Source organism: Zophobas morio, unplaced genomic scaffold (assembly GCF_036711695.1).
Source record: "Zophobas morio isolate AGI-343-1 ecotype UQ-CSIRO unplaced genomic scaffold, CSIRO_AGI_Zmor_V1 ptg000024l, whole genome shotgun sequence".
In the NCBI taxonomy this organism is placed as follows: Eukaryota; Metazoa; Arthropoda; class Insecta; order Coleoptera; family Tenebrionidae; genus Zophobas; species Zophobas morio.
Window position 1 is genome coordinate 2,738,650 of NW_026972129.1, and position 16,497 is coordinate 2,755,146.

The 16,497-nt window shown below is 32.4% G+C and overlaps 1 protein-coding gene across 1 annotated transcript in view; it reads left to right on the plus strand.

The window, feature by feature from the left end:
• The window catches only part of LOC135135504 (uncharacterized), a 32,356-nt gene that overhangs the window by 2,595 nt on the left and 13,264 nt on the right, over positions 1-16,497 (plus strand). Inside the window, exon 2 of the mRNA XM_064064570.1 lies at positions 2,338-2,573. Coding sequence (XP_063920640.1) covers positions 2,338-2,573 — 236 coding nt within the window. The remainder of the gene's footprint in view (positions 1-2,337; positions 2,574-16,497) is intronic.

Genomic DNA, 16,497 nt, shown 5'->3' on the forward strand with positions numbered 1-16,497 from the left:
ACACGCGCAAAAATTGGCACGTTCAACACAAAATTCATTTACCGAAAACTTTAGATCATTTTATGCCCACATAGATTTTTCACAAAACAATCAACGGCCTAATCCTGAATACTCCTTCGAATGCACCGTGCATTGCATCGTACGTATTGCGCGGGCAAATATTATTGTCTATCACTATTGCAAGCTCTGAACTGAGGCTAGCCTCAATTTTATCATTTTTAAACTCATACCGCTTATGAGTGTATTGCTTATTGCTTGCATATTAAAGGTTATCAATTTTGCATCTACTGTAGAGGTAAACTTCGAGTTTGCCTCATTCGCGGCAGAAAATACATATCGTGTTGAGTGTTGCAGCGCGCTGTTTAATTAAATGAACAGCAAACAGCAAGTATCTACCTAGAACAATAACAACATCATTTCATAATTGTCTATATTTATTTTTAAAATTTTAGACAAAAAAAACACAATTATTGGCAGAAATGTATCGGTAAAAAATAATAAAAATATCAATAAGGTGCAAAATTCTGCAATTGACATTAAATACAATCATATGTTAGTGTTGAGTTAGTATTCAGTTTCGATTTATTATTTTGCTTATAATTAGTTTAATTCTTTAAAGATCATAATCTATAAACTTTTATTTATGTGTTAATAAGTTTTTCAAAGTAAATTTGACAGCAGTTTAGATCTTAGGTTACATTCTATGACCGGACGAGGTGTCTTTCAATGCTTTAAAACTTACACCTAAACATAGCGGGTTTATTGATTTTTGTTTGCTTTTAATATTCCCAACATTTTTTTTCAGGTTCAATTATTTTCAATATCGGAAGAATACTTTTTTTCTCGACTTTCTTCCCCTTTTCACACCGTTAATTGTTCTAAACTGAAGAAGATATATACGTTGTTTAAGCATAAATCAATAATTTTACCTCTTTTAGCTTCGTTTTATAAGAATTTATTTTATTTTGTAAACAACAATTAACTTAACCTAAATTTATAGTACTGTAACCAACAATCTTGTCAGTAGATCCGGCTGCATGGAAAAATGAATATAGTTAAATATATTAATATTATATTGAGAAAGGAATAAAAAAATACGATCAGAAGACCGTCATCCAGTTATAGATTTCTGAATATTTGTTTCTGATAGAATTTTTTGTCAATCAAAGACAAACTTTGAGAACTTCATCGCTGCCTTTGATCGAGTTTTTTATCACTCTCTCGGTATATACCGGCTAATAATATTTGTGATTCTTTTTGTCAGATTGATAACATATTTAAAATTTAATGATGGCATACCTGTGTAAAATTGAAATTTTGGGCGCCTTTATGTCAAAATTCACAACTCTGAACTGACATGCTTACATAGCTGCCAATAATTCAGAATTGCAAAGTGTTTATCACACCGAAGGCTAGGCTAGGCTTGCATATCGCCACATTTGGATCTCACTAATTCAGAATCGCTAGTTCAAAAATTTGCTTCAACAGTCGCCCGGTACCAATATACATACATACTTATACATATACAAATTCATTCTCGGGAAACCTTTTGGAATTGGACTACACCGGATCTTACATCACTTCATTCTGCATTATTAAACTGAGTTGTGGTAGTTGCGCTCGGCAAAAATTTGTGACAGATACGCTTTTTTTTAGCTTGTAGTTAGTTGATACTTACTCTATTCGTGGATCTTGAAGTTGTGAGTCCGGTGTGATCGGATCTCGGGTTGCAAAGTTACTGGTGTATTAGTTATATACAAGCAAGCTACGGATATTTGCTAACATCTCATAAGCTGCAGTTCATCCGCAGCTTTTTATTTTGGAGACTAAATTATCTGGGGTTCCAGCTGTCGATGACTGTGCAACTGCGAGAAGTCTCTTGTCTTGCTGAAAGCCCTACTAATCAGTTTCGCCTGTTAAGTAAACTAACTCGACGCAAAGGCACTCTCAAACAGTCTTTTAACACACTGCCAAGCTCTTATTCTTTATGATAAAATTAGGAATTTTTACATGAATCAATCTACCGCACAATTACAGTCCATCAAATAAATAATTAGTAACTAACTATACTATTATATAGGTTTCTACTTATATATTACATTCTGGTACCGGTTAATAACACAGACCAGCATATTGTTAATAATTAAATATCTGGACAATGAATGTACTTAGAAGTTGGATACATAAGTACATAAGATTAAAAAAAAAATTTAAATAAGGTTTTGGTCATAACTTCCCTATCTGCAGTCACTTCGGATTTACAAATAACTAAAACCTGTAGTATACTAAAGTTATGGTGCAATTTAAGATCCATTTTATATGTTTGTGCATTTATAGATGCAAAGGAAAAGACTGAAAAATTATTCAAATTAAGAGAAAATTTGAAAACGGCTCAGAAAAATTTAGTGGATATACAAGAACAAGTTCGTCAATTGGAGAGATTGTATCAAGACTACGACTCATTCAACACATCTGAAGGCCAAGTAAATCCTGCAGCATTGTACAGAGAAATTATGAAACCTAATTGTGTACCTTATGTTACAAAGGATAATTCACAAGTTTTACCTAAGCAGGTAACGTAGTGTGTTTACACATGCTTGACATTTTTATCAGCATAATTAAATGAAACACTTATTAACAAAGAGTAATTGAAATGTACCGCTTTGCAAATTCTAATTTGAGCAATGCGTCGAAAACTTTACCACCTATTTTATATATATTATACCGGGCATTTTTTTTTAAACTGAACATAGGCCTATGTTCAGTTTAAAAACGACGCTGTCAATGCAGGAACATTGTTGGTTGCATAACCACGAGAAATCGTTTGAGTAAAGCAGAGCCACAGTAGAGATAACAATCAGTAGAGACAGCTCGTGTCGGCGCCTTTGTTCTTTCTGACCCGAATTTTAAGCCGTCATGGGTGGTCGTTGCCTAAACTATTCCTAGATGTCGCCACCCAATTTAAAAAGTATCACTTCATTTACAATTTCAAAAATTGATTCGTGTACGCAATTTATTGCAAACTGTGTAGTTTGCTCAAATCGTATAATCGTGAATCGCAATAAGAAAAAAGAAAAGTCGATATTTAATTTATAAACACGATGATTTGTTACAGTTTTTATTTTATTACTTACACAATTTGACAATTCGCACATTCTTTCCCCGAATACTTGAGGTTTAATTATCATTGTAAAAATAATGTAATAAATTCATCTAAAAAGAAAGAGGTTTATTTAAGAAAAAATAAATAAAATAAAAATTAAATTACAAAAAGGAAAAAAGTTAATGCTGCCAAATTATTTTCTTTCTATTAATTTTTTCACCTTTGGCATTTGTAAATTTAAAGCTAGCATTTACAAATTTTAGTGCATAAAATAATCTCATCCTAGCATACAAAGCAAGCAAATCATCGTATGGAAAGTTTTGGCATGGATGAACAAATGTAGCTTGCTTATATAAATTTAAAAATTTCAACAAAGTAGTTGTTTGTAAAATTATATTTTCAAAATTTTCACTAAAAATTTGCTCTAATTCACAAATGTAAAAAAAAAGAAATTATCGTTTGGCATATATAATTTACCAAATAACTCGCAATTCTTCGTTTGGTAGGCTCTGAAATGTGAATATATGCTTCTGTTGTCTAAACTTTTATGTTCATTTGCATACTTTTCACATTCACTACAACTGTGTACTAATAAACATTCCGAATTAGGTAGCCACAGATATATCTAATTGCGTTTTGTTCAGCTGTGTAAAAGTGATAATCACAATCTTTTAAGGTGGTCTTCTGCATCGTGGTGACTGATTCTTCTTCATCAAAACGACGACCTACATTTAACTTTAAAATTTCTTCCATATCAGGCTCGCAGTTTTGATTACCTGTGTTCGTTTCATCAAAATAATCTTGTATGATTAATTTTCTAAAAGCCATTTGAAATTGATTAGATGTGGGGTTAATAGAATTTCCATTTTGTTTCCTAATCCATCCAAAACAGTTTTCTAGTGCGTCTGTCTTGGCAAAGGCGTCTTATAAATATATAGTCAAACCCATTTTACCTAACAACTTAACCCGTAAGCGTAATATCACATAAAGTAAAATTTGTATTAAAAAAAATGTTACAAAAAAAATGCATATTTGTCGGCTCACATAAAGTGCAGGTAATTGGTATGGGTCGACGCAGGTAAGAATAATTAAGGAATTCATGAAACCGGAAGTCCATAGGGATTAAGCGAAAAAGGATATTTGACAAAATGTACGGCTTGGGTCATTTTTATCCACGCGCGACTGCTTATGGGTTAAGCAACGTTTCAAAATAAAACTCAAGATTGTGTAGGTCAAAAAATATATATATACATGATGAATAAAAAAATTGTTTATTGAGAGAAGGTCTGCTTATATAATTTTTTGTTACGTGTAGTTTGTTTCTTATTGTTTTTATATTTAATTTTACCACAACAACGGAATCATATATAATAAATTTTTATTATTTATTTCATAACCACCGTTGTTGTCCGTTTGCGACGACTTTTTAAACAAAAAGTGTGTTATGTTTACTATCTTTTCCAAGAATTCCAAACACGATGGAGAGAATAAGGCGCACAACAGGGATCCTGTATGAAAATTCATCGGACAAAGATTTTACCTTTTATTGTGAAAATTATATTTTTACACTATTTGTACAATTCTACCGGAAAAGCAGTCTTAAACAAGCAAAACCGGCAAAAATATTGTAACAAAACTGCCAAATTTCAAATATTTTAGACGTCAGTTGGGCGCCCTCATTCGGTCATAATGCGAACGACCACCCACGAAAACGGGTCACGAAAAACGGCGAGCTGTCTCTACTGATTGTTATCTCTACTGTGGCAGAGCTTTTTCACCGAAACTACAGCGTGTTATGCACATGTTCAACAATAAACAAAACCATAAATACGCCAAAAATTTTATAAAACAAAAACTAAATTTTATAACAAATATTCGAAATGACCGCCTCCCCGTTCCAAGCAATAACCAAGTCTGTGATGGAATCCTTGCACTGCATTTCGTACGAAATTTGGATTCAACTCTTGGCAAGCTCTGACTATTCGTTCCTGTAACTCCTGAATTGTTTGAATTTCTACGTGATCATAAATTGTATTATGTAGGTGTCCCCAGAGAAAAAAATCATTTGGCGAAAGATCTGGTGATCGTGCAGGCCAAGCTACAGGACCAAATCTGCCTATCCAACGTTCACCAAATACATCATTTAAATAATTCGTAACTATTCTACACGAATGTGCTGGTGCACCGTCCATCTGGAACCAAATATTCTCAATATTTAGTGGTTCAATTTCAGGAATAATATGGTCCCTTAAAAGTCTAAGAAATTTATTTGCATTTAAATTGCCATCAATAAAAAATGGTCCAATGAGCCTATTGTTTATTAAGCCAGCCCACACATTTAGTCTTTCTTGTACTTGATGGCGAATTAAATTTTGCACATGAGGATTTGTGCGGGCCCAGTATCTGTAATAAGAACATTTTGGCATAAATAGCATTGAATAATAAAATTGTAGAAAATCTGACTGATAATTTTGTGAATTAACTTCGCCATTCCTACTAAATGATGCCTCGTCTGTAAACATAATGTTTTCTAAAAGTTGTTCATTAATGTTCAGTGAGTTAAACATCAATTCACAAAAATCCGTCCCCCTAATTTTATCCTCTTCAGTGAGGTATTGATGATTCCTAAATTTATATGGTTTAAATCGACATTCCTTCAAAACTTTTCGAATTGAGAATCTGGAAATACCGAAGTAGTTACTCATTTGCGTTATGGTGGATATTGGTTCCTCTTCAGCGTAGCATAATACGTTTAATTTCATCTCTTCGGTTAAAATGTGACATCTCCTATTTCTTTGATGATGGCTATTGACGACACATCCTCTTGCATTAAAATTTTTAATTATGTTCCAAATTGTTGCCAGAGACGGAATTGGCCTAGTAGGGTGCTGTACGGAAAATAAATCCCTTACATTGCGCATGCTACTACCAGCTTGGTACCATTGCAGTATTTGAATTTTTTCTTGTGTTGAATACATTTTGTGTAAGCAGTTTTGACATTTTAGAAAACATTTCAAAGCATTCTATTTGATTCTACTTTTTTAAACGATGGAGTTGTTGTAATGTTGGTTGCATTACAGTTGCAATTGAGTGCGTCGTTTTAAAACTGAACATAGGCATATGTTCAGTTTAAAAAAAAATGCCCGGTATATACATAATTAGCTCGCTCTGCAAACTTTATGTAATCCTTGTACATTTTTGGAAATTTTCAAACTTTCTCCATTACACAGTCTTTGAATTCACGTCACTTATTTGCTTCGGATGCTTAGCTTATTTACTAAATTTGACAGATTATAGGTACACTTTTTCATTTCTTCACACGTTAGTTATATAGAGCCTTTTTTACTTCCCGACCGTAAGCTAAGGAAGTATAGTAATCGAGTCCATAGAACGAATTGTCACTTTTATGTTTTCTCGACGTTTCATGATTCCTACAATACGAAAAAATTAGTCTCCCGTTTCCGTCTGTCTATCTGGTGTCTATATCTATATCGATTTTGATTAGACACGTAATCTCCGAAACTGCTGGACCGATTGTTGTCAAATTTTGTACGTATATTAGAAATTTCATGTAGACATGTTAACACAACATGTCAATGCTAACCGACCAACAATTTGATGGCGTCATTTCAATGAACCGTATTTTAAAATGCTTTGAATGTTATACAAAAATATACTCCTATACTTGTAGTGTACGAATCCGCTATCGGGTTTTTCGCTAAACGTTCAAATTTTCGCAAAACATCTGTACGATACTATCGATACTATAAAATGCGTCGCGATTGTACAAACTATTTTATAAAGAATATTTTTGCCATTCATTTATCGTTTTCTTCGACGTATAAACATAAATAAACACTTGAGCTCAGATTGCTATTACCTAGTGCTGAAGGACATTTTATCCTGTTAGTTATGTGTTTTAAATATATTTTAGATTGTTCGTAGGATGCAGGGGGTACCGGGGTATTATTTATGCCGATGGTTTTTACTTTGCAGCGGTTATCACAAAATGAAAATCATAAAATCAAATTTTATAATTTTTTTAAAGAGCTGAATTTGTCGGATTATACTTATAGCCTTCGACCAATTTTTTATTGATTAAATTAAGAACCTCATTTTCTAGAAACTTTGGGAATACATACGTCTTTATTCAAATAAGAATAATAATAATCATATTCAAAACATTCTGTTCCATTGTGGTTTAATTAATAATTTTGGTCCTCTGTTTTGAGAAAACAACCTATTTAGATTAAACAAATTTCTAAGTGACATTTTTTCGATGTATAAACATAAACAATCGAAGTTAAGCAAGTACACTGATAATAATACACTCTTTTCCCTTGGTTATTTGGTTTGAATATATGTATTTCATATTGTCCGTATGTCTGAGAACGGCACCTCCTTCGAATTTGTCATTTACATCCCTGGTTTTTGCTATACGTATAAAGGTTATCAGAAAATAATTTTTTTATCATTTTTCGAAGAAGCGGAATTCCTTGGACTGTACGTCAAGGGCGAAGAAAGTTCTGTCGAGGTAACCTTGGACCAATTTTTTTAACACTTGCCCTAGGGATTTACATAGTAAAACTTTGGGTCGCGTTAATGAGTTTTCTAGCAGGCATTTTCAAGTCTAATTTGGCAGAAAATTAGATTAGTATTTTATAAATCAGTTTCGGTTCATGTATCGTAAAGAATAAAATACTTATGGAATTACAACAAAATTAACTTTATTAAATTCACCACAGACTCAGTTGTCACGTTATGATACTTGACCATGGCCTCCTGAGCAAGTGATACGGACCGAATTTAACGTTGTAACGGTTGTATAATAGTTATTTATATATCAAGGGAGCAAAGTGAAACATTTCCTCCCGCGAATTCAGGTTGAGGCCCGACGCGTAGCGGAGGGCCTTAAGAATCCGAGGGAGGAAATGGCACTTTGCTCAAGTGATATATATATAATTTTTTCTTCGAACTAACGTTTAAAATCAATTTTATAAAAGTTTAAATGAAAAAACTAGAGACCCTAGATATACTTTGGAAAAGAGTTGTGACACGAAACGTCAAAATTAATGGTAAATTTTATTTTACTATGGTGGCCGCGGTTGATTTTTTGAGTCATGTTTTGACAATTTTTAATTGTCATTTAGCACATAGACGTCGAAAAGAATGGTCGTCTGCGTACGAAACTGCAGTAATACAGACGCAAATGGTTTCTCATTATTTAAATGCCCTGAAAACGAGATATTACGCAATATATGGAGACAACAGATGCAATATCCATCTTGGAAAATTGGCAAAAGGGCTTACATCTGCGCGGTTGTTGTCCAAAATTATATTTTACATCTAATCCTTGGTCAACAGGTTCACTTCAAAAAAGAAAATTTTATATTTGAAGTCAGTGCAAAATTATGTGAGAATGCTATTCCAACAATTTATAATGTGGCTGAATTTACGTCAAAATTACCGGTTCTTTACAAAGAAAATATCGTTAATGAACTTCAGCAGACAATTTTAGAAAAAGACAACTTCATCAGGAAATTGCAAAATCAAAATTTAAAGTTACAAGAACAAATAACGCGGGGGGCTGAAAAAGAAATTAATATTTTGAAAGCAAAAATTTCCAGTTTAGAAGGACAAGTGGAAAATTATAAAAACAAGTACGGTTCATTAAACAGAGCTATAAAAGGGATTTTCAACGAAAATCAAATTCAAAATTTAAGTGTTAAACGTAAACAATCAAAACGATGGAACAACAAAACAATAGAAGAAGCCATTAAAATAAAATTTGTTTGTGGAACGTCAGGATATAACTATCTTCTGAAGATAAATTTTCCGTTACCTTCAAGTAGAACTCTATATCGTAAAATTCAGCACATACCATTTTTACCAGGAATTTTACATGAAATTTTTACATATTTAACAATCAAAATTCAAAATTTTAATGATTATGAACGAGATTGTTGTTTATTTTTAGACGAAGCAGCAATCAATCCAGGTAAAGAATACTGTCCAGGTTCCTCATTACTTTTAGGAAATACAACATTAACAAATTTAAATGAAGTCGCTACACATGTTTTGGTTTTTATGTTAGGAGGTATAAGCTTACGATGGAAGCAAATCGTATGTTATCATTTTACTGGGGATTCCACAGAGGTAGATGCATTATCTAGAATTGTAAAAGAAATTATCGTTATGTGTAATCGAATCGGTTTAAATTTAGTTAATGTAACTTCGGACATGGGCGCTTCCAACCGAACAATGTGGAAGGTTCTTGGTATCAAAAGTACGAAAAGGCAATTCCAAAATTCAATAGTGAACCCAAATGACGAAAGTAAGAATGTTTATTTTAATAAATAATAATAAATAAATAAATTTTTATTGACTAACAGAACAAAGTTCCAAAATAGACAATAGTTTAAAAAAAAAACAAAATATGAAATAAGATGTCCTTATAACTACAAATGTCTTAAATAATTGTTAAACATATGTTGCGAACACCTGAAGATGTCTATATCTACTAAGTTATTAACCGCCAATCCTATTCTATTTACTACAGAAGTGTTGTAACCGAGATTTGTTCTTTTAAACGAACATAAGATTGTGTCCTGGTTCCTAGTATGTACCAAAGGTACTCTAAAATTAAATAAGGATAAGAATTCGGCACTATCAATTTGATTATTGAACAGTTTATATGCAAACTTAAGCTCAAATTTTAACTTACGCTGTGTAAGAGTCTCTAGTTCTGTTATAGCAAGTTTTTGATTATAATTGTAATTTGATTTATTGAGACCCATTTTAAACATTAAATAATTACAGAACTTTCTTTGTACCCTTTCGAGGCGAGTTTCGTGAATTGCATATGAAGGAAACCATATAAGAATGCCATATTCTAAAATTGGTCTAACCATGGTAATAAAGAGCTTACGAATTGCTATGATGCTATGGAAATCTGCAGTCATTCTTCTTATGAAACCACTAACTCGAAAAGCCTTATCGATTACAAAATCTATATGCTTAACAAAACTTAAAGTCGAATTAAAAATGATCCCCAAGTCCCTAATTTCGCTAACAGCCTCCAGGATTTGGTTGTCAATGCTATATGAAAATTTTATAGTGGATTTTCTCCTGGAGAATGTTATTTGTTTACACTTTTTGTTATTTAATTGCATGCTATTTTCACTACACCAGTTGGTTATTTTTATAAGAGTATATTGCATAGCTTGACAATCTGCAAGGTCGTTAACTTTAATGAATATTTTAAGATCGTCTGCAAAGAATAAAAATCTAACAAAATTAAGTGATAGTGCCAGGTCATTTATGAATATTAAAAATAAAATAGGACCGATGTGACTGCCTTGTGGGACTCCCGAGGGAATAGAAATATCATCTGATAAAAAGCCTTTAAGTGAGATTTTTTGGGTACGATTTAATAGGTAAGAAGCTAACCAGCGATGAAGAGAACCTCGTATGCCATAAATCTTTAATTTCTTTAAAAGAAGGGCATGGTTGACTCTGTCGAAAGCTTTACAGAAATCTAGATATACAGCGTCGACTTGAGCTGCCTCCTCTAAAGCATCAATGATATATTCATTGTAGATGGCGAGATTTGTTACTGTGCTTTTTCCTGGCAGAAATCCATGCTGATGAGGTGTCAAAACCTTTGCAAAAGATCTAGTTAATGTATCACTGATGATTGCTTCGAGACCCTTGCATAAAGCTGCTATAATCGAAATAGGACGATAGTTTGTAACATCTTTTTTGTCACCTGATTTGTACAAAGGTATGACATAAGATTGTTTCCAGATGTCTGGGCATGTACCAGATGTCAAAAACTTACTATATAAAATCCAGATTGGCCAGGCAAGACTGGAAGCACACTGCGTTAAGAAGAATGAAGGAATACCATCTGGTCCAGGATTAAAACTAGATTTAAGGGACAGTAATTTATTTTTTACTTCATCGATGCTGATATCTATGTCATGTAAATCGATATTGTTGTTGACGCTTGAAAGGCCTAGTGTCATATTAGGGTCGATAACATCCTGATTAAAAACAGACTTGAAAAAATTGGCAAACATATTGGCAATGTCTTTAGGTTTTGAAGAGCAGGTGTCACCAAAATTCATACATTTGGGAAAATAAGATTTGGAGTTTTGACTTTTGGAGTTGATAAAACTGTAGAAGATCTTCGTATTATGATTTAAATTGGTTTGTATATACGTTAAGTATTTTTTGTAATCATTTTTGCTTCCCGAGCGTAAGCAAAGGAAGTATTGTAATCGAGTCCGTCGGCCGACTCTCTACTTTTACGTTTTCTCGATCTTTCATGACCCCTAGAAGACGAAGAAATAGGTCTCCCATTTCCGTCTGTCTGTCCGTCTGTCCGTCCGTCTGTCTATCCGTCTGCCGTCCCGGATTTTTATTAGACAGATAATCTCCGAAAGTACTCGACCGATTGTTGTAAAATTTTGTACTTATATTAAGAATATCATGTAGATGGTAAAACGCTAACCAAAATTTGTCTAATCATCCCCACTACTAATGCGATGACGTCACTTCAAAATTGTACATAGTAAATGGGTTTTCAATTGTATAAAATAACATAGTCCTACACATGTGGTTTACAACTCTGAATCGACTTTTCACCCGAAACGTCCAGATTTTTGGAAAAAAAATCAAAATTATAAAACAACATTTTGAAATTTAATTTTTAATCTGCTAACCAGAATGCTTTGAAATGTTGCAGATGTTTTAAGGCTATAAAGAGCATCATAAATCTTTAGTCAAAAAATATTTGCTTATCCCCTCCAAAAACTTGATGACGTCAGCTCAAAAGTTTGTGGAATAAATCATATCTAAAATGTACAAAATATGATGAGTCTGTACTTGTGATCTATCACTCCATTCATATTTTTTGGATTTGCATATACAGGGTGACTCAAAAAAATTAATGAATGCGTAAATATATTTTATTAATTTAATCAGGAACTACAAAACCGAATGCTTTGAAATCTTGCAGATGTTTTAAGGTCATAAAGAGCATAATAAATGTTTAGTCAAAATATATTTGCTTATCCCCTCCAAAAACTTGATGACGTCAGCTCGAAAGTTTGCCGAATAAATCATATCTAAAATGTACAAAATATGATGAGCCTGCACTTGTCATTTATCACTCCATTCATATTTTTTGGATTTGCATATACAGAGTGACTCAAAAAAATTAATGAATGCGTAAATATATTTTATTGATTTAATCAGGAACTACAAAACGGAATGCTCTGACATCTTGCACATGTTTTAAGGCTATAAAGAGCATAATAAATGTTTAGTCAAAATATATTTGCTTATCCCCTCCAAAAACTTGATGACGTCAGCTCGAAAATTTGACGAATAAATCATATCTAAAATGTACAAAATATGATCAGTCTGTACTTGTGATCTATCACTCCATTCCTATTTTTTGGATTTGCATATACAGGGTGATTCAAGAAAATAAATGAAAGCGTAAATTTATTTTACTGATTTACTCAGGAACTACAAAACCGAATGCTTCGAAATCTTGAAGATATTTTAAAATTATCATAAGCATGGTAATTTTTTTATCAAAACGTATTTGGTCGTCCCCCCTAAAACATTTATGACGTCACCACAAAATTTTGCTGAATAAATCCTATCTAAAATGTACAAAATATGATGAGTCTCTTCTTGTGATTTATCATTCCATTCAAATTGTTTCGATTTGCATATACAGGGTGACTCAAAAAATTAATGAATGCGTAAATTTATTTTATTGATTTAATCAGGAACTACAAAACCGAATGCTTTGAAATCGTGCAGATGTTTTAAGGTTATAAAGAGCATAATAAATTTTTAGTCAAAATATATTTGGTTATCTTCTACAAAAAACTGATGACGTCAGCTCAAAAGTTTGCCGAATAAATCCTATCTAAACTGTAAAAATATGATGAGTCTGTACTTGTGATTTATCATTCCATTCATATTTTTGGATTTGCATATGCAGGGTGACTCAAAAAAATTAATGAAGGCGTGAATTTATTTTATCGATTTAATCAGGAATTACAAAACCGAATGCTTTGAAATCTTGGGAATATTTTAAAGTTATTATAAGCATGGTAAACTTTTGTTCAAAATGTATTTGTTCATCCCTCCTAAAAAATTGAAGACGTCACCCTTAAATTTTGCTGAATAAATCCTATCTAAAATGCAAAAAATATTATGAGTTTGTACTTGTGATTTATCATTCCATTCATATTTTTTAGATTTTCTTAAGAGGTGGTTCAAAAAAATTAATGAAGTCAATTTATTTTATTGATTAAATTAAAGGCAACACTTATTATTAGTATTACACCCCAACCAACCCAATTTGGTAGACACAAAATTTGTTAAAGGAAAAACTCGGTTGAAACATAAGGGTAGCACGCTTATTTACATCGACTTTAACATTACAGACCTGCATTTGTTTTATGCGCTCACTTGGTTTCGCGAATGTGGAATAGACATGTTTATAATCAACCAATTGTGAATTTCACCATCAAGAATTAAAATAAAACCCAATGTTTTATATAATAAGCGGAAGTCGAAGCAATAAAACCGATGGTCGTTTTGTTTACAGTTTCTCTGTTTGACTCTCACGTATGCTGTTACGCTTGTCATCTTAAATTAAGAATGTTTATACATAAACGATTTTCAGTTGCCTTTCATATTACTAGACAGCGGATTTTTGTCGGGCTACGTCACGTTTAATCGGTACTAATTCCATAAATATAATTAACGATTTATTAATCAAACGGCTAAGTAAATGAGAACGGGAATTAACAGCAGAGTGCAACGAAACAGCGTTATTCTAATCTCAAATAAACGAAGTGCAGTCCGCAACAGCAATGAATTCGCATCCCGTACGAGCCGTACCGAGTTTGGCCTTGCCTAGCCCGACAGAAATCCGCTCTCTAGATATTACACACCGACGCCGTATACGTGAGTAAATTGTTTCGTTATTTTATTGATTATAAGAAATCAATATTCAAAACGACCCAATTCATTTTCCCGAAAATTTGGGAACACAATAATTTTATTCTTAGTATTACACTACATCTATCCCAACTGATATACGTGTCCTTGCAAAAATGTTGATGACGTCATCACATTTTTTTTTTAAATTCCCACTACAAAAATGTAATGAGAAAAAAAAACACAATAGGCATGCAGTCGTCAAGTTTCCGACAGCGAGGGAAGTACTGTCTAAACTCTTTAGACCAATTTTTTGAAGTACTATAAATACTACGTTTTTAAAGATTCTCTTGTTAAAAACATTTTTTTCCCTTCTTGTCATACAGTAAAACACAAAATTATAAATATGTTTTGTTTATACCGAATTAGAATTTATTTAGGAAAAGTAAAACGTAAAATTCGAAGGACAGTTAAAAAAGCTAGTACATATTACAAGGGTAGTAAAAGTGTTGAATCCAACCTCATGTATTCTTCGGCCATTTAATTAATTGTTTGTGGAACATTTCCTAAATAGTTACAGCAGTTCGATGGACCTTGCTTGTTTTTGTTATATCTCCATTGTTATTTTAATTAAAAAAAGCAACACAGTTTAACTTGTAAGTTTTATTTCATATGGAGGCACATGAGTCCATATATTTCTACTGAGATCATTCTACATATCACAACAGATATTCATGATGGAAACGTGCACACGTTGTAAAATCTCCGTTTAATATAAAGCATTAGATAGAGAACCTACTTAAACGTGTTTCAAAATTCTTCCACGGTACCTTCTCAGTTCGTTTAATCACAAAATGTTATTTTGACCAGGAGCAAAACGATTAGACACTGACAATATGATACATTCTCCAAATCTTACGTTGGGGACAGCGAAAGTACTTATAGGTACAGAATTGTGTCCCAACTTAACTGCAAGTTGTGACATAATCTCATAAAGTGTAATGATTATTCCGTATTTTTCTATTTTACCAGAGATGCCGGTTGCAAGTTGTAAGAAGTATTTAACTGCATAACATTTATTCTTAGTATACAAGGTCCTGTCAGTGTGAGTACTGTCAACAAAATTTCAAAGACTAACTATTTCGAGCTCTACGCTCTACGCCACTGTTTGAAAATTTAACTTAACCTATAAATTTATTTTGAAGTTTTTGAAACTAAATTACTAAATTAGATAAAGACAGCAATCACTATAGCTATTTCATAACTGATCGTCATGTAAAAAAAACAAAGACAGAAAATGTCCGTGTCACAACTATTTTCCAAAGTATATCTAGGGTCTCTAGAAAAAACTATTACCGCAATAAACTAAGTCATCTAGATAGTTTCTATGACAATTTTCAAACAAATAAAAAATTAATCATATTTGAACAAAGCGTCTCGTGAATTGTAGTTTTGTGTTCCTTAAAACGCATTAATTTTGGAAAAAATGGAGGATTTGGATGAAAGTAGTGCTTCAGATAATAATTGTACCCGTTCAGACGTTTTAGAAGTAGCAAGTTTATAAATTTATAAACGTCATTTTTGACAAAAATGTACTTTAGCTTCGGGCGGGAGCTAAAATAGTTTACCTCCCGCCGGGAGGTAAAGTGACACTTTGTGCCCTTAAATGAGGGAAGAAAATCACATTTTTTCACTAGCAGCCAGGACGCATGCAAATGTCGACTCATTTAGTGGTAGCAAATTCAACTATTGCGACCACCGGTTCAAAAAGAAAAATTGAGGTTATGTACGCAATGTTTGATGCATGGAGGAAGGAATATAATGGAGGGAGTGAGAGTTCAAATAAGTGATCCCGCGCCAAAATGCGTGAAAGCAATAAAAGGTGCTTCAATATGGCTGCCGCTTCAGTGGCGTATCTTAATAGTATTCATAAGGGGTCCCACTACTCAAAATTATATTCAATGCAAATATTTTTTTTAGAATATCTAAAATTTGAATTTTACTCATAGAAATTTATTTTGTATAATTATAATCAACAAAAAACCCAAATTCACATCAAAGTTTTAATTTTTGCTGCATAATTGTTGCAAGATCTTTGGAATAACATTTAAGGAGATAATATTATAAAGAAAAAACATTAGCCAAGAATAATAAAATCATTATATAAAATTATAAATGACTGGTAGTTACGCTAAGGTTTTGGGGATAGGGTGAGGTTAAAGAATAACAGACGAATTTGTATATGTTGTAATTCTAGAAGCTCGATTTTTTTTTTATTAATCCAATCAATGCATATCATTACTTGGTCTTAGTACCAGTAATCATAGAAATGTTGCCTCAATGCCAGTCATTTTCGGGTTAGCGGTGGGTCTTAAAATAATTTTATTAAAAGGCAGTAAGAGAACTGTACTTTATAATTTGTA